Genomic DNA, 22518 nt, shown 5'->3' on the forward strand with positions numbered 1-22518 from the left:
TATCAGTACTCCCAGTTTCCATTTTAAAAACAAGCTTATAACAGATTGTATCAAGGAGCCTTCAAATATTGTGCTGGACTTTGAGTCATAAAAAAATCAACCACCAGTTGTGACGCCCCCATGTGGCCAACAAATTCATAGCATCCTTCACTGAACACATACTTCATTTAAAAAAAACAATTGACCAACCAAGATCTTATAGGTCCAGAAAGTGCTGGTTTGATTTATTTGACCATATGCAAGATTCATGTCTTCATTTATCAACCCCAAAACAGGAATGGTGAAATTCTTTTACTTGTAATCTAATTACAGTCATCCTTAGGTCCTTACAGAGCTTCCTTGAGTTTTAAAGGAGTACTTGATTACAGCTGTGTGTAACATCTGGTGCACATTGATTGGTGGTACGTTATAATTGCCATACATTTGATCCTATGAATGCAGATGTAAAAATGTCCGTGACTGCCTCCAGTGAAAAGGCAGATGAGATCGATGAATAGAAAGCCTACTCCTCCACTGTTTCCTTTTTGCTGGTCTCCTGGCCTTCAAAGATCGGGTACTTGCTTTCCACTTCTGCCCATGTGATGGCACCATTGGCCAGGTCCCGAATGATTTCGGGCAACTCGCTAACCTGTAAATAAACAGGTTTTACAAAAAAGTCAACACACTCGCTCACTCGTTGAAATGAAATGGACACAAATGTGAGCAACTGCTTTACCTCAGCCCTGATCTGCCTCATGGAGTCACGGTCTCTCAGAGTGGCCGTGTGGGGCGTCTTATTAACGGTGTCGAAATCGATGGTGATACCGAATGCAACACCGATCTCGTCTGTTCTGGCATAGCGCCTACCAATAGATCCTGAGGAATCGTCCACCTTGTGGGAGACACCGTTTCTGGTCAGGGCTTCAGCTGTAGAGCAAAACATGAATTATTACACAAATATTATTTCGCTATCATTGATGTATTTTTATAAATTAAGTAGAGATGTTATTACTCACATAGTTCTCGAACGAACGGCGTAAATTCCTGATTTTGGCTCAATGGAAGGACGGAGCATTTGTATGGTGCAACAGTTGCAGGGAAGCTGAAAAACTGAATAGAGAAAGCAGCAAAGTTCATAAATAAAGCAAGACGAATACATTAATTACAGAATGTTAAAGAGGTGGTTGCATGTGATTCCACTTTTTTAATTTTAGTTAGTGTGTAATGTTGCTGCTTGAGCATAAACAGTATCTGCAAAGTTACAGCACTGAAAGTTCAGTGCAAACGGAGATATTGTCTTTTATTGTCTGTAAAGTTATGGCAGTTTATTGCCAACAAAAATGTCCGGTTTTTGACTACAATGAGCTTCTTCCTGGGTTGGTGACATCATAAACCCTTGCTATTAACATAAACACTGCCCCAGATGTGACTTCTGCACGTAATGGTAAGGGGTGTGGCGTTTCCAGACAACCTGTGCTTGGCACTTCAGCCAATAAAAATACAGGAAACTACATATGGCCATCTAACCAATCTAAGACCATTGCGTTCTTCGGAGGGATGGGCTTCATAGAAGCAGGAAGAAAACGAGCCGTTCAAAGGACAGCGGAGACAGCGGTGGGGAATACAGCGTAAAAAAAAAAAAGTATTAAGACATGTTATACTGCACCCCATAAACACAACCAAGCCTAGAAAAAAAAACACAGAACCACCCCTTTAAAGCATAATGCATTTACCGTTCTCTGTTCGTCACCCTCTCTGATACGAAACGTGTGCTCAAAGATGGAGTACATGATTCTTCCGATGCCAAAGGAGGGTTCGATTACATTAGGAACGACCTCCTCAACTGTGAAGCAGATGATGTGATTTTAAAGTTTATTAAAGTTTTTTATGTGTTTTACATATTCTTAAGCTGACATAAAATGTTAGTTCCTCTTACCATGCAGGGTCTTCTGGAACCTCTTGACATTAACCATGTCCTTGGTGAGTTTGAAAGTTTTGCCCTCAGTCTCAATGGTGAACTCACTGCAGTGACAGAGGTAACCGATGAATGAACAGATTAATATTAGTTGGCACTATTTTAGCTGTTTATTGGTTTAAAAAAACATGACATCACTTGAAAAAGGAAGCTGGGATGGGACATATTTAAATGGTCAATTAATATTTGACCATGTGTAATTAAAAAAATAATTGTTTTACTTGTATTCTAATGGTGGACAGGCAAAAACGGGTTTGTTTTCAATCCGCAAACAAAGATTAGAACGGTTATGAATCAGTGATTCAGAAATCGGATCGCCAATGTCAAGTGATTTCAGCAGTTTGACACGCGATCTGAATCCATACGCTGATTCATAACCGTTTGATTCTTTGTTTTTGCGGATTGAAAACAAACCTGGAAGAAAAGACAATGCTGAATAAAGTTTTTGTTATTTTTGGACCGAAATGTATTTTCGATGCTTCAAGAGATTCTAATTAGCCAACTGATGCCACATATTGACTACTTTAATGATGGTTTTATTACCTTTCTAGAAAGGGACACTATAGTGTGCATTCACTTTCATGAAGGAACAGAAAAGCTCTTGGGCTAAATATAAAATATATTTAACTGTGTTCTGAATATGAACGGAGGTCTTACAGCTGTCGAACGACATTAGGCTGAGTAATTATTGATAATCATTTTTGGGTGAACTAACGCTTTAAGGAATTACTACTTTTATTCTGCAAGGATGCATTTGATCAAAAGAGATAGCAGTCTTTTGTAACATTATATACGTTTTATTTCAAATAAAATCTGTTTTTCTGTTGTTGTTTTTTTAAATTATTAATGAAATTAATTCATGAAAAAATCCTAAAGCATTTATTATGGTTTTCACAAAAATATGAAGCAGCACAACTGTTTTCAACTGTGATTAATAATATTCAGATGATTTCTGAAGGATCATGAGACACTTAAGACTGCAGTAAGTTACCATTAGAAATAAATTTTATTTTAAAATACATTCAATTAGAAAACAGTCATTTAAAAATGTTATATTACAAAATGACTATTTCTACTATCCTTTCAAACAAATAAAACTGACTTTGTACTGTGAATCTTCATATTTGGGGGTCATTGACATAAAAAAAAATGTTGGTAACACTCATTTAAGGTGACATAGTTAGATGACACTACATGTACTTACTATAATAATAACATAGTAATACAGTAAATACAAGTAACTAACACTAAACCAAACCCGTTACTCTATAGTAAGTACATGTAGTTAATATTACTCCGTACTTATTTGAATGAGTACAATGTAACTACATCACCTTAAAATAAAGTGTAACCGCAATTTGGATGACACTCACCCAGTCTCATTGAGGAGTTTCTCCTGCTCCGTGATATAGCATTCATCACAGATGGCCAGGTACTCCATGGCGAACTTGGCATCCTTCTTGTACGCTTTGCCGATGGCCCCTTTGTTTGGCTCGAACTGGACAACATTTACAACTTTGTGTGAAGCAGTTAAGGAAGGTGACTGAAGAAAAACTGAACTAACATTATGTGCTGAGACAGTCCCGTTCATATGCTTTGACAATTGTAAATAGTTAAGTAATGGAGGAAGTTGAAGGATATGGGTTCCTTCAAGGGTTTCTCAGCAACCAGAGGGACTTTGGTGGCCCGTGCGTGGCACAGAAGATCATAACACGAGCGATCAGCACACCCCACAATCTCAATCCACCCCTGAAAAACAAACAGACAATTAAACACTTATTCTAATCGCACAAACGTTCCTCAAGCAAACACTGAACGTACATATGAGGTTTTGGTCTCAGCGTCCCAGCAGTCACAGGCATAGTGGGCCATCTCATTGTCCATATGCTGACGGAAACGAAGCTTGTCTTTTGCCACACCCACTTTGACCAGATAAAGGTAGATCCTTCCAATGAAGTAGCCCAAGACGGAGTTGTTGATGATGCCCTACAAAGTACAAAAATTTGTTAGAACAACCAAATTGCCAATTATAATCAATACATTATAAATCAGATCTTGACTAACCTGCTCCACAGCATCACCCAGCCTCATTATCTGGGCAGATTGCCCACTAGTCTGTGCTTTGGAGGAGTAAAGCATGATCTCCAGATCAGCAACATTAGAGAACTTGGAATGAACCTTCTCAGTCGGGTCTACAAAGTGCTCGATCTCAGCCATCGTAAACTCTCTATGGATAGAAATATCACTTCAGTATATTTGCAATCCTAATGGAAACACTTCTGTGGGACACCCAAACAACCAAAGAGAGTTAAGTTCAAAAGGAAATCGCACCTGACACGAATTAAGCCAGAGCGAGGAGAGATCTCATTCCTGAAGGAGTTTCCGATCTGGGCGGCAGCGAATGGCAGCTTCCCCTGGTTGAACTCCAAGAGACGTTTGAAGTTGAGGAAGATTCCCTGAGCGGTTTCTGGCCTTAAATAGCTGAGGAAACAATAAAGCCCCAAGAGCAATGCATCAGTCTTCATACTTTAAAATGATAGCAAGCAGTCTGGTGGTGTCCAACATACCCTTGCATGTTGCCCCCAGGACCAATGGAGGTCTGGAACATTAGGTTGAATGAGATGGGAGGTGTGAGGTCATTTCCTGTAATGGGAGACTTAACGTTGTATTGCACAAACAAATCTGCCAACTCCTGCTGAGTGTAGTTATCCATCTGGGGGGAAACAGAAGTAATTAATAAGTCAAATAAACAAGGGCCAGTCTTGTCAAAAACGATAATTATAACGATAAATGTATTAGCATCCACACCAACAGACGACAATGATTTGTTTATTATAATGGATTCAATGGCTAAGGTCTAAAATTGTGTGGATTCTAAATTGGCTGTCAATGTTTGCACTGTTCATCAGCTAAATTTTAAAAAATTCTGAAAGTGATTCCAATGATAATATTATACGTTGCATTGTAGTTGTGGTGTGCACTTCCCTAATCATAGAGCATTTATTAAAACATGCCAGAGTAAGACATACCTGAGTGATGACACTCTCCATCTCAGTTTTCTTTTCTGTCGTACATTTTTTGTCACTCATTAATTTCTGTAGATGAGCTAAAAAGAAAAAGACATGGTATGGAAAAGGTGGGCAAAGTACATAACTCTATTACCTGAGTAAAAGTAAAAGTACTACTGGTCAAATATTAGTCTGTTACAAGTGAAAATTGTAAAAACAGATTTTTACTCAAGTAAAAGTACAGAAGTATTTGTTTTCAAAAGTACTTAAGTATCAAAGTAAATTTCTTTTTTTATTCCAATGCATTATTTTATTATTGTTGTATAAATGCACAGTCATCATGGTTTAAGTCATTCAGTGATGCTCCATCTGACATACTAGCATACGACTAACTTAAACTCATTTAAATACTTGTATATAAGTTACAAAGCTCTTTATAAAGCTGCCGTCACTTTAAGGTCGAATGCACGGATCCAATACACTGATACACATCTGATATTCTCCTTCTCCCAGACGTTTATATTTTTAATATTTTATAAGACATGCACCAAGTGTATGCCAACTAAACTAATCTTGATTTTTTTTTTGAAACATACTATCAAAGTATGGCTATGGGTGCACACACTTGAGCCTAAGAACCGTCTTCTTCCACTTTGCTATGAACTGATCAGTGTTCAAAAAAAGTTGGGGAAATGTATATGACCCTATAAGAGTGATTCCTGATAGCCTGTCTGCAACAACAACAACAAAAAAAACTTTTAAAGAAGGAAAAAATCATCCACCGACTTTCAGAGCTGCAACAGAAACGACTTTCGACCTAGATAGAAATGTAGTGGAGTAAAAAGTACGATATTTGTCTTTCAAATGTAGTGAAGTAAAAGTCATAAGTTTCCAGAAAAAATAATACTCCAGTAAAGTACAGATACTCAAAAAGTGTACTTAAGTACAGTACTCAAGTAAATGTACTTAGTTGCTGTCCACCTCTGCTATGGATTATTACTGGTATTAGTATTTATTTATTTTTAATACAGGTACAAATTACTATTATTATTAATGTACATTCACAATAGAAGAAAAATCTAAACTTCTGTTGAAAAAACAAAAACAAAAAAACTTCTTTAGACTTTCCTATTGAAACCATTTAAAGCTAATGGACTATTTTATATCGCCCTGAAACATTATCATTTGTTAATCAATTACGATTGGTATTAGAGCAAAGGGTATTTTCATTTTTATTGGCCAAACTAAATGTATACCCCTATGAGTGCAAGAAAAGTCATCAATATTTTCAGCTAGTTTTTTGTATAAGAGAAAGTATCTAAAAAGTTAACTTTGGTACTTATTAATTTCAGTCAGTTTGGTGGTCTACAGATTATGGAGTCAGACTGGTCCCCTGATAAAGCCTTTGTGATTCTTACAGATCCTATTGTTTTCTTTTACCCCTGAACATCTACAGCAACAAGATCAGTGGACAACAGAGCTGACCTGAGCCCGACTGTCTCACAGAGGTCAACATATACAGAACGGATATTAATATAAGAAACACTGACAAACCTTTAAGGAGGTGGTCGGCACGGAAACACTCTCCGTTCTTGACATCCTTGACCATGTAGTCGGCAAACTTATCCACATGTCCTGATGTCCTGAAATGCAACAAAAGCACTGCATAAGAGTTCTATAGTTGATGCCATGGCTACAGGATTAATTATCAGATTGAATTAAGAGATTAAAGGTGAACAGACAGCTGAATGCTCACTTGAGAACGGGTTCTGGTGTAAGCATGGTGCAGTCGATCTCCAGAATCTGCTCCTCCTGGATGAAGTGTTGCCTCCAGACCTGGAGGATATTGTTCTTCAGCGCGCATCCGACGGGCCCAAAGTCATACAGCCCACTCACACCTTTCTCACACACAAAAACACGCTATGAGGTGACAATAACTAAGCCAATCTTAGTTTATTTACTACTAATGAAGGTAGGGATGCACCGATCCACATTTTTTCACTTCCGATCCGAACCCGAAACCTGAATTTGGATATCGGCCGATACCGATACTATTCCGATACCAGAGCTGTGTTTGCTTTAATATTATTATTATCATTATTGTTGATTTTATATGATTCTAAAATAAACTCCTCTCAATCGGCAAGTATGATATTTATGTATTAGGGATGAAATGGTATGGAAATTTCACATCAAGATTATAGTGACCCAAATTATCATGGTTATCGAATATTATCACGGTTTTGTTCAAAAAAGATGAAAGTCTTCAAAAAGAACAGATGCACAAACTTAAAACATTTCAACAAGTTTTATATTTGAAAATCAACAAACAACAAATAAATCAAGCAGCTCTAAGCACTTTTTAAGCTAGATTCTGTGGGATTTCCTTCCTTATAAATCGCCGTTGTCAATGGCAATGCATAATGCATAAATCTCTATTATATCTCTAATATACTGTATAATCTCTAATATTATCTCTGTAAATATGTTCTCAAGCAATATTCTCATCAGTGTTCTATCAGCTATGACACATTTAAATCTAGCATAGTTTGTGTATGAGCCCATCCCATACAATATCCTAGTGAAATAAAGCATATATTTGTTTATTATGTTTATATATGTTTATTTTATTAAATATCAAAAATCCAAGAGGTGTGCATCATACCTGACACCTAGATAAACACTTTACAGTCAGTTTTATGACTAAGTCATTCTCTTCATATACTATTGAAGTTAGAAACGTATACCAATGTTTTACGTAACTTTAGAGACGGTCCCTAAATTCGCGAACGTCAAGCAGACTTTATGCCAGTCATATCAGATGCGCTAGATCTGCTGTGAAGTATTTTCGGGGCTGAAATAGAACAAAAATTGCCAATCACTGTATGGTGAATGAATCTCCTGCGCAGTACATCGCACAATCTTCTCAGCTTTTAGTGTAGATTTCAGTGAGAGAGCTGTGTGCGCTCTGAACAAAACTTCGGCTAATCTGAACGCCTCTGATTATAATATTCATAAACTCAATAGAAACACGTGTAATGCACAACGCGATTATAACAAATGGATTTTGAGAAGACCATAATAAGTTCAAAGTGGGTGGCTAGTGTGAGTGTTACACGCGCCACAGCCGACACACACCCGCAGATGGCGATTGTTAATGTCATTTAACCTAGTCTTGTCTGAACTTATCTGCTTTTTTGAATGTTTGATTGCATTCGGTGTGTATGACGCGAGGAAGCTTCCACCTCTCTGAATTACGGTTTTGCAACCATCGTCTTGCTCTGCAGTGTATGGCTAGCCACAACGCTGCTCAATGCTATCGTGCTATCTGGCTGCAAACTGCGGAATGGATTTCCTGAGCAGGGGCTTGTCTCATAACTCTGTGTCTCATTGAGCCGTGCCTCCGTTCAGGAAATCCATTCCATAGTTTGCAGCCAGCTAGCAGACAAGCAGGCAGGAGTCATTTCACCAGACAACGTTAAAGCGCAGACATGGCTCATGGATATCGGATTTCTCCACTGGTTGGATCGGGAAAATCCGATACGTGAATTACGCTGGTATCGGTCCCCGAAACCGATACTGGATCGGATCGGCCCCATCCCTAAATGAAGGTATTAAAATATATATGGAGGAATATTGTAAACACTGAAAATCCTCACCGCCATAGATAGCAAATGCCTGATCGTAAAAGAAACGTCTTTTTAAAGTGTCCTCCATCTTGGTTCGATCCACAATGTCATCTTTGGGCTGTAAGGCAAGCTCCTGTAAAATTGAAAAAGAGTCAAATTGGCTATGTAAATAACGAGGATAAAACATACAAAATCAAATTAACTAAAAAGCACAAATTCAAGCTACCAGTCTGATTAATAAAGAGTGTAATATGCTATCAAACGGAGCAGCAAAAATAATGGTGGTTTTCAGAACACTTTATCCACCCACCATTGGTCGGTCAAACACAGTCCAACCCCCAAACTCACACTATTGGTTGAACCAGTATAGCGGTTCTCAGACAGAAGGGTGCAACAGTCAGGTTCCAAAGTTAAAAATCCCTTTAATTTTATCCTTATGCCAGGGACATACCAAGTGCTTTTGAGTGTCGGCTGACTATGTTTTTCCAGTATGTTCCACACCGTTGGCTCTAGTCGGACTCAGGCTATGTCTACACTAATCCGGATAATAGTGTTGTAGTCAAGACCACCTAAACCGAGACCAAGACAAGACCAAGACTTTGAAGGGCCGAGACCAAGACAAGACCAAGACTTTGAAGGGCCGAGACCGAGTCAAGACCAAGACCAAGACAGGCCGAGACCGAGTCAAGACCGAGACCAGTGCATGTCCCCACACTTATGAAAAAATGTGGAATATGCATATGATTGGCACTTCTCTCGTATGTGTGGGTGTGTAAGTGTACCATGAGAGAAGTTTTGATCAAATAATCAGGCATTGCAACTTTGTGGGAATTAATCTTTTTCCTATATAAGCAAATAACACTTAACTTTTCGTCAATGGGAGGCACTGAAGACGACGTGTCCATATTGTTTACAGTCTATGGTGGACACAAACACCAAACTGACACTAACAGAGTTTTGTGTTTTGTTTTGTGAAAAGCGCTCAATCCCATTTTACAACTCAAAGTTCCCTAAGAATGCTAATCTGTTTGAGGTATTAATCTCAGACACAGTCCATTATGTCTTAAATGAATGTGAATAACAGGAGGTGGAATATGTATCATACAGATATTAGTATGCTGCTTAAGCAAATTATTTTATATATGTACATATTTTTCATTTACAAATTGAAAATGTTATTGTGCAGCTTTATTGTGCAACAACAAGAAAAAGAAACCCTGTACTTGCATTTTTTGATTAACTACAGTTTTATTTAAGAAATATCTCACATGTGCAGGGTTTTTCCTGGGTCAAAAATGGTCTTTGGTGGTGGCTGACAGACCTACACACACACACACACACACACACCATTTTTTTTTTTTAAATGCAACGAAACAATCATTTTTTATTATCTTATGTTTATATCTCCTATTATGTATGATCTCTTATCTTGATGTTTCTTTTGTTCCAATAGGTTGAATTGTTTTGGTATATCATCATATCAATATTAGAAATAGCATTAACAGTTAACAAATAGCCACATTTTCTGCCATATACAATTTAATAAAATGATCAGCTAGCTAACAAACAACTTTGTTCTGTTTTCACCTCACTACAGTCTAAACGAAATGATTTTAGACTATTTATTTTACTACACATTCAACATACATAAGCTGAAATACTGTGGATAGTTAAAACTAATAAATCTTACTCTCCACTCTTGCTAAATTGGGTAAGCGCACTTGTGTTCTCATTTCTGAGGTGTTCTGAGTAAATGATTAAACTGATTCGTTCAGTTCATTGTTGAACAGATCAGTTCTTATTACCGTCGTTAAAATGATTCGGTTCAAATGAGTCATTTGGTCGTGAATCGGACATTAGCAGACCCGTTGTGTGTGAATCACGGCTGTCAGAACATCGCGGAAGGTTTGTCACACAGAAAACACTTCATAACTGGATAGAAATTGTTTCCTGTTTATTTAATGTATGATTTATGTCAGCTGTTTAGCTTGTCAAACGTTTTTTGAGCGCATGCAATTCACACCGAGCGGTACTTCAAAACAGTTGTCCGAACGCGCAACGCTCAACATGGATTCGGTTTTCTGAACTTTTGATTTAGCTTAATATGTTAAGTATCAGAGAGAGCTTATGTGCTTATTTTAAGGACAGAGAGAGTGCGCGCAGGGTGGAGTTCTCTGCTCTTTATATGCCTTCAGCTGTGGTCTTGACCGGTCTTGAGACAAAATCCCGAGTCATCTTCGCCCGAGACCGAGACGAGACCGAGTAAAAATGCGGTCGATACCGAGACGAGACCAAGACCTTTAAAAAGTTACCCTAGACCGGTCTCGAGTACTACAACACTACCGGATAAATTTAAAAACGGAGTTTTCGTCTAAAAACGCTCCGCATCCACACTATCATTTTCAATCGTTTTCCAAAAAAAATTCATCTACACTGAAACGTCTGAAAACGCTTGCATCCCCGTACTGCGCATGAGCAAATCCAAGACGCTTCGACTTGCGTCATTTCCGCTACTCGTTTATTTATTACTTGCGTCATTATCGCTACTCTTTGAAATTTTACTCTTACTCTTTTGAAATTTTGAGTTTTTTAACAGTATGAACAAACTGACATTAATATTTAACAAGGCTGTCAAAACAGAAAGCATACAAAACAACTGCTGTACAATGTCGTTCACCATCTTGGCTGAATTGGTCATATGACTGCATCACATGGCTAAAAATGCATCATCGTATTAAAAAGCCTCCGTTTTCACAGTCCACACTACGTCGCGAAGACGGCGTTTTCAAATGTATCCGCTTTGGAGAGCGTTTTCAAAACGATACGTTTTTCATTGACTTAAAACGCTGTCTCAGTGTGGACGGAAGGCCAAAACGGAGAGAAAAATATACGTTTTCAAATGAAAATGTATTAGTGTTGACATGGCCTCAGTCATTGTTTTGGGGCAGATTCAACATGTAGAAACACCGTCGGTGAGACAGAGAACTCTGATTGGCTGTTCAGCTAAATGAGTCAGTGCACGAGAATAAGAGCAAAAGTGATTAAAAAGCTAGTAAGTTAAAACTGAACAGAGAGAAGGCTGTTATAATTTATCTTACCTGGGCAATACTGTGAGCGGGGTGGAATAAAGATCGCAATCAATCTGATTGATATTCAAAACAGGAAGCAAACACTGCTTTGTTTATGGTTTGTACACCGCAGTCTTAGTTTCACTTTCCCTTTCTGAATGATGAATATATCTGCTTTAATAGACAGTTAACTCCTTTAAATGCAGACGATGCAAGGAGACAACACAGTCAGCTTTCATCAGCGCTAGTTCTTTGGGCGTGGGTTTGGTGTGTCCCTATCTTTAGGGGAATTGACAATTACTTCAACAATAACTTACTGTATAAACCATTAAAGACAAATTATGAGCTACAAGGTTTTTTATTCTATGATTTTTGCTTTTATTGAAACAATCTGTACTCATATTGTTTTTAATAATCATGTTTAACAGTGAAATTCCTGGTTAAAAAAAAAACATGATTCCGCTAAAAAAAACTTCACTAATCAGAATCAAAACAAACACATTGCATTAAAATAACTCTTTAGTTCTTATATATATATATCACCACACTATCGTTCAAAAGTTTGGGGTCAGCAATTTTTCTCTTTCTTTCTTTTTTGTTGAAGAAAAATAAATATTTTTATTCAGCAAGATGTGTTAAATTGATACAAAGTGATAGTAAAAAATTATATTGTTATAAAAGATTTCTATTTTGAGTAAATGCTGTTCTTTTTAACTTTTTGTTAATCAACGAATCCTGAAAAAACTATCATAGGTTCCAAAAAATGATTAAGAAACACAACTATTTCAAATCTGAGTATCAAACCAGTACACTAGAATGATTTCTGAAGGATCATGTCACACTGAAGACTGGACTAATGGCTGATGAAAATTCAGCTTTGCAAAAAAATAAATTATATTTTAAAGTATATTAAAACAATATTTCACAATATTAACAATAGAATAATATAGTAATGTTTCCTGATCATCATTCGCAATACTTTTGGAAAAATGAATGGGGAAAAAACTGGAAACAATGTCGCCGGGTAAAAAAAGTTGTCAAGAACTGTTGCACTCTACAGTCTATGCATTTTAAACTGGGCTCTATTGATGAACACACATCCTTAATGGACACTGACACATCATGTTGAACAGCATCCCCGTGTAATTTTAAGGAACAAAACTGACAGAATAACATCTCACCTTGGCCTCAAGGATTCTCTTGCGAGCTTTAAGTTCTGCTACGGCCTTATTGACATCTACATCAGGAGCGTTTTCTGCCTTCAACTTACGCACAAGATCACCCTATGTGGAAAAATAAACAGCTTAGTTTATTATTATGATTACTGCATATTTGAATACATAAGCATCCATCAACATTTCCCCATAAATACGTTGAGTTTCGTTTTGACTGTCTGTGTTTTTCTCCACCCTCAGTCTCCATTTGGTCTCTGTGTAACTGGTAATCTCAAACGTGGCACTGACAGACCGAATCATCCAGCAGCATAAATCCAAAATAAAGCCACCACACTGTAGTACACTTACTGAAATATCACTTTATACAAAAAGCCATTATGTAGTTTTCCATAACAAGCCATTTTAACCATTTTGACAAATATAAAGGGCCGCATTTAATTCCTAAATGATGTTTCCACCTCGAATAAAGAGTAAATACGAGTTTAATGCAATGCATGACTATGTGAGATAATAACGCAGCATATTACATATGCTTGTTATTGTCTTTCATTACCTGTTCCTTCACTGCCAGCCTCAAGGGAGCCAGAACCTCTTCAATACTGCCATCCATATTCTGCCCTTCCGTAATCTCCAGCCACGCGCTTCTCTTCTTCTTCTTAAACAAACAGCTCGACAGTGAGAGCGCTCTGATCGGAGGGGAAGCACACAGACGTATGGGACTGGATCGGACACTCGAAACTGCGCGGACGGTGGCAATCTGTGTACCGGTCCTGAGGAGGAGTGCTGATGTTGCGCTTCGCAGAGACAGCATGGACCGAGAGGAGGAGCAACCACACCGCGGAACTGAATGATGAAATCCCCAGATATGAGTAAGTGACGGCGGGGATTCAGGTCGATACTTTCGCCATTTTTTTGTACAATTGGACTATTTTAATTTAAAAATGGCAGATTCGCCATAATCTGTCGGTCTTCTACATAGTCCAGAAATCGAAATAAAACAAGTGCAAAGTAATACCAAAAGAACGAGATAAAAATTATTTAAGTCCTGCCTTAAATAAATACTTATTTAATTATACATGAAAATGTATAATTCATAATAAATATTTTAAAATAGTATTTTATTGACTCATTAAACTCAACACCCTAATTGTGAAGAAAAAAACAATACACAGAAAAATAAAATCTTAATTACAATAAATATAAGGAATTAAAGAAAACATATATTGCGATTATTATATAAAACGATATTGCTACACAATATAACTTCAAAACAAGGATATATTCATTCCTCTTTTTTAGGCCTAGAATAATTTTCACACTATTAAGAAATAAAGTCAGCTCTTGGCAGTTGATTCAATTTATAATTGTCATTATGCGTTATTATTATTAGTGCTATCATATTAGTACTATTATTAGTACTTATATACTATATACTATATATACTATTATTAGTACTTTTTATTTCCAGAAGACACAGTGAGCTTTTTTCATTCATTGCAGGGTAGCAGTTTCCAGAATCTAAATTTCCAAATTTCTTTTCTTCCTGTAACAAACATTTTTCTGATGTTTGTTATCATCCAGCCTATAGGGAAAAAAGAGAAGAGGGGGGAAAAACTAACTGTAATTTCATGGTTGTCAATTACTTTTGTTTTCAATTATTAAAATGAGATCAATAGGTTAATAGGCCTTTTTTTTAAAGAAGCGTTTTCACATTGTCTTATTATATTATGCATTAATGGCAAGTGTCATTTAATTTTTTTTTGGCCAAGTCTAGATTAATCCTACCCTAACAACAACAATCATTAATCAATACAGCAACAGACACACTAACTCAGGAAGACTCTTTGAAGAATATAATTAGAGAAGATATTGTATTTGTACAAATAATACAATAATATTATTGTATAATATTAATATGATATGGTATGATATAATATAATATAATATAATATAATATAATATAATATAATATAATATAATATAATATAATATAATATAATATAATATAATATAATCTCTATCTTCTCTGTAATTGTCAACTTAAACAAACACTTCACAATAAGTCACAACAACTTCAGTTCAGCCATCATCTCCTCTAATCACAGGGGTCCGGGAGTTAAAGGGATAGTTCACCCAAAAATGTAAATTCTCTCATCATTTACTCACCCTCAAGTTTTTCCAAACCTGTAAGAATTTCTTTCTTCTACTGAACACAAAAGTAGATGTTTTGAAGAATGTTTGTAACAAAGCAGACAGAGCAATTTTTTTAAGAGTATTTCTTTCCTACAATGGAATTAAATGGTTGCTCTATCTACTTTGTTACAAACATTCTTCAAAATATCTTCTTTTTTGTTCAGCAGAAAAAAGAAATTCTTACAGGTTTGGAAAAACTTGAGGGTGAGTAAATGAAGTGAGGGTAAATAAAATCCCTTTACAGTTTAAACTCAAACTGAAACGATTTACTGTTCGGCCACAAGATGTCAGTATAAGCACACGTTTAAATAGTGCCTCAATTGCAAGTTTGGAACAAGGGTGGAATAACAATAGTAGCCTGCTTAGATCTATTTATTCTAAAGCCATTTGCCACAAAGCAAACACTATAATTTCTATACTTTGCATATATTTATGTAAACGTCATCCATTAGTAATATAGACTTCGATTTTTATCCAAAAGTATATTCTGCAGTAGCCTATGTTTTATGTTTTCTTGAGTTAAATTCAAATGTATGAGGTAAAATTTGATTTGTTTGATTCCAAATTAATTTAGCGACTTAACAAGCACTAAACATTATATCTTTAAGGCCTGTTGACATTATTTGTTTATTTAGCAACGTTTATGATATTTTTAAATTATTAATATTAAAAACATATTAATACAAAAATGTAATAAAATAGGCTGCAAAAACTAGCTGAAGAGAAGGTTGCATCACACAGACTGCCTTATTAAACATTAAGATCAAACACCCACCGTCATAAAATATTCAGTAACCCTCCCACCTCTCGCCCTGTCATTAAAGCATTTCTGAAATCACTGCAATTTCTCTTAGTGTCTCAGCAAAATCACTTCCCTTTTAAACCACAAGATGCTTTATGTATCGAATTTATAATTTTCTGCATCACTTTTTAAAAATCGGTTTCATTTCTTATGGTTTCCTGGTTATTATGTCTGAAAAAGGTTATGAATGTGAGATAATATGCTAAAAAATGTGAGAGCAAACAAACTAGTTTTAAAAATGTTGTAGGCTAGCTGAATTTACATATTTTATAAAGATTCAGACCAGTTAAAAAAAAAACTGAAATAAATTTATCTTGACAGATTTCTTTCTTGGCACTTCTTTGTGATAAATATTCTATAAATATTCTTGCTGCTATTTGAACAAAACCAGTCAGAAATTAATTAAAACAACAATGTGTATAAAATGTAATTTATCCAGTTTATAGCCTGGATCTATACTGGATTCATGGCATTGATTTGGGTTCAACATTATTGGTATTCTGTCAGATATGCAACAAGCAAAAACAATAATTAGATTATTGTTTCGTTTCCTTGTTAATTGTACACACTTTTTTGTGTTTTATTTCTCGTTTCTCCCCACTTTTTTTAACAGTGTGGGCTGATATCAAGTAAAAGTAACTGTTGTAACTACGGTTACCATGGCACATTTCTCTAAAGGGTCGTTTCACACGGTCACTGTGTGTGCGCGCGTACACACACACACACACACACACACACACACACACAGAAGGGGAGAGAAGAAGCAGCTGCAGATTCAGACTCTTTGTTATTACACACTCTGTCACTGATCTCCATAGACATCATTTCACAAGAGGGCTGAAATGTCGCCGATTGCCGTCATCTGACAGGAGTATTTCGTCTTGCACTGATCGCCGTATGATCATGAAGTGTGTGTTGTATGTTTATTTGGATGCGGCGGTGTAAGATTGTGTGCGGTGTATGGTGCGTCTGCCATCAGGACTCACTCCGCTAGCTCGCTAGCATCAGGCTAGCTGAAAATTATCAAAACATAAGTGACTGAGGAGGAATAAAATCCCGTTTCCATGGACAACACGTCCATCATTACCCAGGTAGCAAATCCAAAGGAGGAAGAGATCCTTTCTTCTTGTCAAGAAAAAGGTAAGGCGATTGGCGGCAGCTTGTTTGACTGGATGTTGGGTGTTTTTGTTTTGACAGCGGAATCACTGCAGCTTTACCGTTGATGCTCTTAAAATTTAATCCAAAAGATTATAAGGACTAATTATTTTATTAATAATAATAATAATATGTTATAACAATAATTTATTATTATTGTTGTTGTTGTTTATATTATTGAAGTGATTTATTTAACTGTCGTTATTGTTAATTGTATATACTTTTTTAAATATTGGAAATCAAGGCTAAAATACAGAACAAGATTTTTTATTTATTTTTTTATTTTTTTGTAGTGTAGTGTAGTGGATGGTTTCCAGCTCCTGACTGAGAATCTCAAAACAAGTGTTTCCAGTCTGCTGCCTTCTGTTCGTGTTATTAACCGATAATGTGTTTAACATGGATGCACTGTACTCGCTCACGGTTATTTTCCTATGCATCAATCTTAATGCTTGTGCTAGAGCCTCAATAAGCGGATCAACTTATTTAATGCCACTGAACCTGAAAACAAAACACTCTCTGCCACCCAGATCCCTGTTTTTGTATCAGTTCCTTCATGTAAAATGATAATCATGCATTATTGTACTGCTCAGGAACTGTTGATTGTTTTCTCTCTTGAAAGCAATAACTGTGGATGAAAGAATCAGCTTAACTGCTGCTAAATGTTGAATGTTTTCAGTGTAAGAGGTGGATTTCTGATGTCTGTATAGTGAAAGGCTTGGGTTAACAGTGCATCATGTTTGTTGTTCAGAAATGTTGGTCCCCGTTTTATATTATTGTCTTTTCTCTTTGGATTTTGCAGTGCTTCTAAATTAAGATTTATTTTACTCAATAAAGTTTAGTGAGTGTGCCCAGCAAATCAATATCTCCTCCAGCCTGGCATGTTTCCCAAGTGCTCTTGACACATTTTGAGTTGGAGTGAGTCACCATCTGAAGCCCAATGCGGTTAAACCACTAGTTTTTCCTGGTGTGTTAGTTGATTGAAACAGTGTGGTATTAAATGCTAATTCAATTCCATAGCACTTCCATGGAGCGTGAGGGAAACAAACTCCCACTTATACCGTTATCAGTGGCTTTTTATAATTGCTTCTTCGTTTAACTATAGTTCTCAAGAGAGCGTTTAGCCCCATGGAAGTCTTGTGCCTGCTTAAGTCAACACAACACATACTAATGTGAGATGAAGTTACGAGATTAGCCCAAACGAATTCATGCGAGTAAATAAATCTCGTAAATTATTTTCATGTGGCTTCCGGCTGCTTTTCTGAGGGTAACAACACAACATAAACATTTTACATTCACTTAGAGCACAAACAGATGGTAGTCCACATGTTGGGGTCTTACTAGACGAGAGTGGAGCAGAAGGATGAGGTCTGGTTTTGGGACGTAAAGTGCCCTCTCACTGCTCCCCTGCCATGAAGTTGGATCAGTTGACTGTGGAAACCTCCATTATGAGAGGTTTGCCAGGGAGGATCGCATGACAGAGGAATCCCTCATGTCTTGATGTCAGTATCAGTTTAACATACTCTTTGATTTAGGATGAGACGGGATGCCCGCTTAGCTCGAGTTCTGTATATTAGATTCAGAGGTGTGGTATCATCTCGCAGTAAAAATTCTGGCCTCTTATGCTCTGCTCCAGAGAATAATTGCAATGCTCTGTTTGTCAGCCAGGCATATTTCGCTTTTGCGATGAAGTGGTAAAGCAGGGGGTCCTAAATTAATCGTAATTTATTCATGGCCATGTGCAGGAAAGCACATACTCACAAGTCAAGCTATAGATGTCACCTCTTATTGGAGTGAATGAATGGACCCCTATGGCAACATTATTAAAGAGATAGTTCACCCAAAATTAAAATTCTGCCATCGTTCACTCAGCCTTCCAAACCTGCATTACTGCATTACATTTGAATTGCACTACTATGTTGAACACAAAAGAGAATATTTTGATTAATGGGCCCCATTGATTTCCATAGTATAAAAAAACATGGAAGTCAACGGGGCCAATCAACCTTTTGGTTTCCATATTCTTCAAAATATCTTTGTTTGTGTTTAGCAGAAGAAAGAAATTCATCCAGGTTTGGAACATCTTGAGGGTGAGAAAAGTATGACAGAATTTCCATTTTTAGGTGATTTATCAATTTAAAATCACAGTAATTATTTGAACAGATTTAAGGTAATTGATGATAAAAAATAATGTCCTTTAAAGAGACTTTCCTTCAATAAAAGTTAAGCTTAATCAAAAACACAAAATAATTTCGACTTGGCCCTTCTTTTCTTCAAAAAGTAGAAATCTGGGTTTCAGTGAGACACACTTAAAGTGAACGGGGAAAATTTGTAATCATTAAAGGGGGGTGAAACACTCAGTTTCAGTCAATCTCATGTCAATCTTGAGTACATATAGAGTAGTATTGCATCCTTCATATCTCCAAAAAGTCTTTAGTTTTATTATATTTATAAAAGAAAGGTAGGCTGTACCGAAGCTTTCCGGGGAAAAAAAAGAGCAGATGGAGGCGTATTGTGTGGGAGGAGCTAAAGAATCATGAGCGCGTGCAGCTATTGCATGAGAGCGTCTGAAAGCTGTGACGTCCTCAAGTGTGAAAAAGAAAACGTTACCCTAATAAACCATGGCTATCAATCAGATTCAACTAATATATAGACGATCCAGAATCAGATCCGGAGGCTGAAATAAATTGAACAGGAGAAGCAGCAACAGCAGGACGTCCGTCTCTGTGGTATGTAACGTTGCTGTATTTAGTGGCTTGTCAACATTTGCGTTTGTTCAATCGACACATGATTTCGTTTATGGACTATTGTATGCGACTAAACCTTAGCAATCGCAAGCAAAGCGGTTTTGCACGTCAGACTACTAGTGTTACATAGAAAAACAATGGAGTAGCGCATTTGAATGTGCTTTGTGTCAACGTCCCCTAAGTTTAACGTTATGTTTGGGTGGTTTTACAATAAACAAACAGACAGTGATCAGCTAAATAAATGTATTTAAACACACGCCATACATCATGCTTCATTGATGAATTAACTATACGATCGTGTTGTTTACTGATGTTTACTCACGCGACGATATCCAACTACACACAGGCATTTGAAGCAGTTTTACTCACCGCCTGCTTCCAAAGCACGATCGTGAACCTTTATTGTCACCGCTCCATCAAAAACACACTTCTTTGGTGACGTTGTTGGTTTGATGAAGTCCTGAGACAGTGAGAGACAGCGTTTATGGGCGGCTTGCTTTTGCTGACTCGCTCTGTTCCGGTCGCTCTCGCGCGCGCACCCTTCCGGGAGAAGAGCCCGTCCGGCCCATACAAGGACATTCCGACCCGTTGACTTCAAGAAAAAACGGAAAAAACTCTCCGAAACTTGTGAGAAACCCGAAGGAGTATTTTTGACACAGAAATACTCCATCAAACGTCCAACTTATTTTTTTTTTACTTTGTCCATGTTTAGGATGGGAATAACAGTGTAAAAAGCTCAGTGTGCATGAAACAGCATTTCACCCCCCCTTTAAAAGTTGTGATGAAATGGAAGTAATGACAGATCAGGATTTCTTCCTTACTCTAATGTACATCTAAGTGAAATTGAAAGGGAAAAAAAGGTTGGTTCACATCACAATAAGATCAGTAACATGCATTTAGTAATATGGTGAGTTTTCATGCCGTCTTAAAGCTACCTTGTCTAACTATTTTAGTTTATTCTTAGGTAAAAAGACAAAGTTCTTTTAAAAATACATGTGCTCATTAATGTATATTTACTTCTTTCAAGTTATAAAGTATTCTCGTAAGTTTATAATATGCCTTTGAAAATACATACGGGTGAGGGGTTCGAATGCTGGTCGCCATGTTGCCCCTCCATCTTGAAAGTAGATTAGCCAAAGAGGGACATACCCATAAATTCAATCTTCGCCTTTCACATTTTAACACTCGATGGCACCGTGTCGAATGTGAAGAGGGGGATTGCCATGTTAATCTTGGACTAAATCGGCCACCGTAGGAGTTAAAACAAAATCAGAATTGAGAGGAACAGAAACTATTATTCCCTGATGGTCATATACCTTTACACCGCTAGATGGGGGAAAATATCACACAGTGTAGCTTTAAATTCTCACTGTTCATTGTATCAATAAAGCCATAAGATATTAACAGTATTTTAGTGTTACAAATTGCTTTACAATTTCCTACAACTACCTTAACAACTTTACAATTCAAATAGAAGTTTCAACAGAATAACTCTAAGTGCTCTGTAAGCTTCACATTTCGGTTTTCAAAACCTCCAATTCTAATTCTAATTCTACTATCAAGACCACTCGATCTAATATTTTTATGATGCCTTTGTAACATTTATTGTGTCTTTTAAGTTTTAGAGGAATGGACTTTAAATGGAGGGACAGAAATTTCTCAAGTTTCATTAAAAAATATCTTAATTTGTGTTGGAAGAACAAAAATCTTATAGGTTTGAAATGGCATGGGTAAATGACGATAGAATTTACATTTTTGGGGTGAATTATACCTTTTAAATACTCTAAGATGAGCCTTGAATTAAACTCTATATTGCGAATTTGCGAATCATATTGTTTAAAGCAACGACGCATATCGTCACATTTTTCTAAAGCGATATCTCAATATGACGATGTGTCTTTACACCCCTACCCCTTAGGATTTTGCATTGCCAGGAATTCCCATCGCCGTTGCTGCTTTTGATGTTCCGAGCTTTCATGCGAGATTGAAAGAATCTCATTAAAAATATGCCACTGTCTCTTAGCTACATCTAAAAAGTATAATGAAGCATAGCTTTCATAGGTTTGTCATGCAGAAACAAAAGCTTCCCTTTCCAAAATTAAGCTTTGCACACCAGTCCCCTCATTTGATGAAAAACTTCCCTAACCCATGCGGTGGCCTAGGATGTCGGTCACACTTGCTGAATATTTCAAAGCCAGATGGGGCTATTTTCAGAAACCTATCGGTTTCATTGTAAGCAAAGAAGCATCTGACAAATGCATGTGTTTTAAGTGTGGCACTAGTGTTGGGGCTTATAGATTGCACCTTTATGCATAATGTATAGAGTTTAATGAAGTTGGCATTGGAATCTTACTGCTGAGGGTTTGGGGACAAACGCCGTTACAGGTGATAAAGTGAATCCAGTTGTAATGGATGAGGTCTTGGAGGCTTTTAGGGCTTGTTAAAAGCTTTTTGCCCTTAAGTCTCTAAGAGAAATGGTCAGTTAAGGTTAGGCGGTCTCCTTGCCACTTTATTTGGGAATACTCTCTCATTTTGCATTCTTTTTGTAATCTTAGCCTTGCATACCGAATGTGGTCGGGCGTACAGTCCGGAGGCCTTTTTTGGTCTCTTGAGTGTGCAGCAAATTGCAAATATGTGCTCATAATTCCGGTTGCACACATTATGTTTGTTTGCAAGGCACGAGGCCTTGTTTAGTCAGTTCACAAAAACTCATGGAGCATTGGCCAGCTAATGTCATGAAGCACATAATGACATCATACAATCAGCATGAAACGCTATTATCCAACCAAC

General features: G+C 36.9%; 2 protein-coding genes across 3 annotated transcripts in view; one reads left to right on the forward strand and one right to left on the reverse strand.

Annotated features, from left to right (window-relative positions):
• Positions 1–193: 193 nt before the first annotated feature.
• Positions 194–13688, reverse strand: gars1 (glycyl-tRNA synthetase 1). Its single transcript, XM_067435116.1, has 17 exons — positions 13388–13688; positions 12841–12942; positions 8622–8724; positions 6719–6860; positions 6517–6605; positions 4984–5060; positions 4522–4667; positions 4286–4435; positions 4019–4181; positions 3776–3940; positions 3595–3703; positions 3328–3472; positions 1916–2001; positions 1713–1822; positions 996–1089; positions 716–906; positions 194–628 (listed from the first exon to the last, which is right to left on the reverse strand). The coding sequence occupies exons 1-17, from the start codon at positions 13643–13645 to the stop codon at positions 503–505; spliced, it is 2256 nt and encodes a 751-aa protein (XP_067291217.1). The 5' UTR covers positions 13646–13688; the 3' UTR covers positions 194–502.
• A 2870-nt stretch (positions 13689–16558) lies between these two features.
• Positions 16559–22518, forward strand: part of ctdspla (CTD (carboxy-terminal domain, RNA polymerase II, polypeptide A) small phosphatase-like a) — a 49232-nt gene continuing 43272 nt past the window's right edge. For both annotated transcript variants that reach the window (XM_067435428.1, XM_067435429.1), the window contains exon 1: positions 16559–16969. In XM_067435428.1, the coding sequence (XP_067291529.1) occupies positions 16894–16969 (76 nt within the window). In that variant the 5' untranslated portion in view covers positions 16559–16893. The remainder of the gene's footprint in view (positions 16970–22518) is intronic.

The sequence above is a fragment of the Pseudorasbora parva genome, chromosome 24 (assembly GCF_024679245.1).
Source record: "Pseudorasbora parva isolate DD20220531a chromosome 24, ASM2467924v1, whole genome shotgun sequence".
NCBI classification, from domain to species: domain Eukaryota; kingdom Metazoa; phylum Chordata; class Actinopteri; order Cypriniformes; family Gobionidae; genus Pseudorasbora; species Pseudorasbora parva.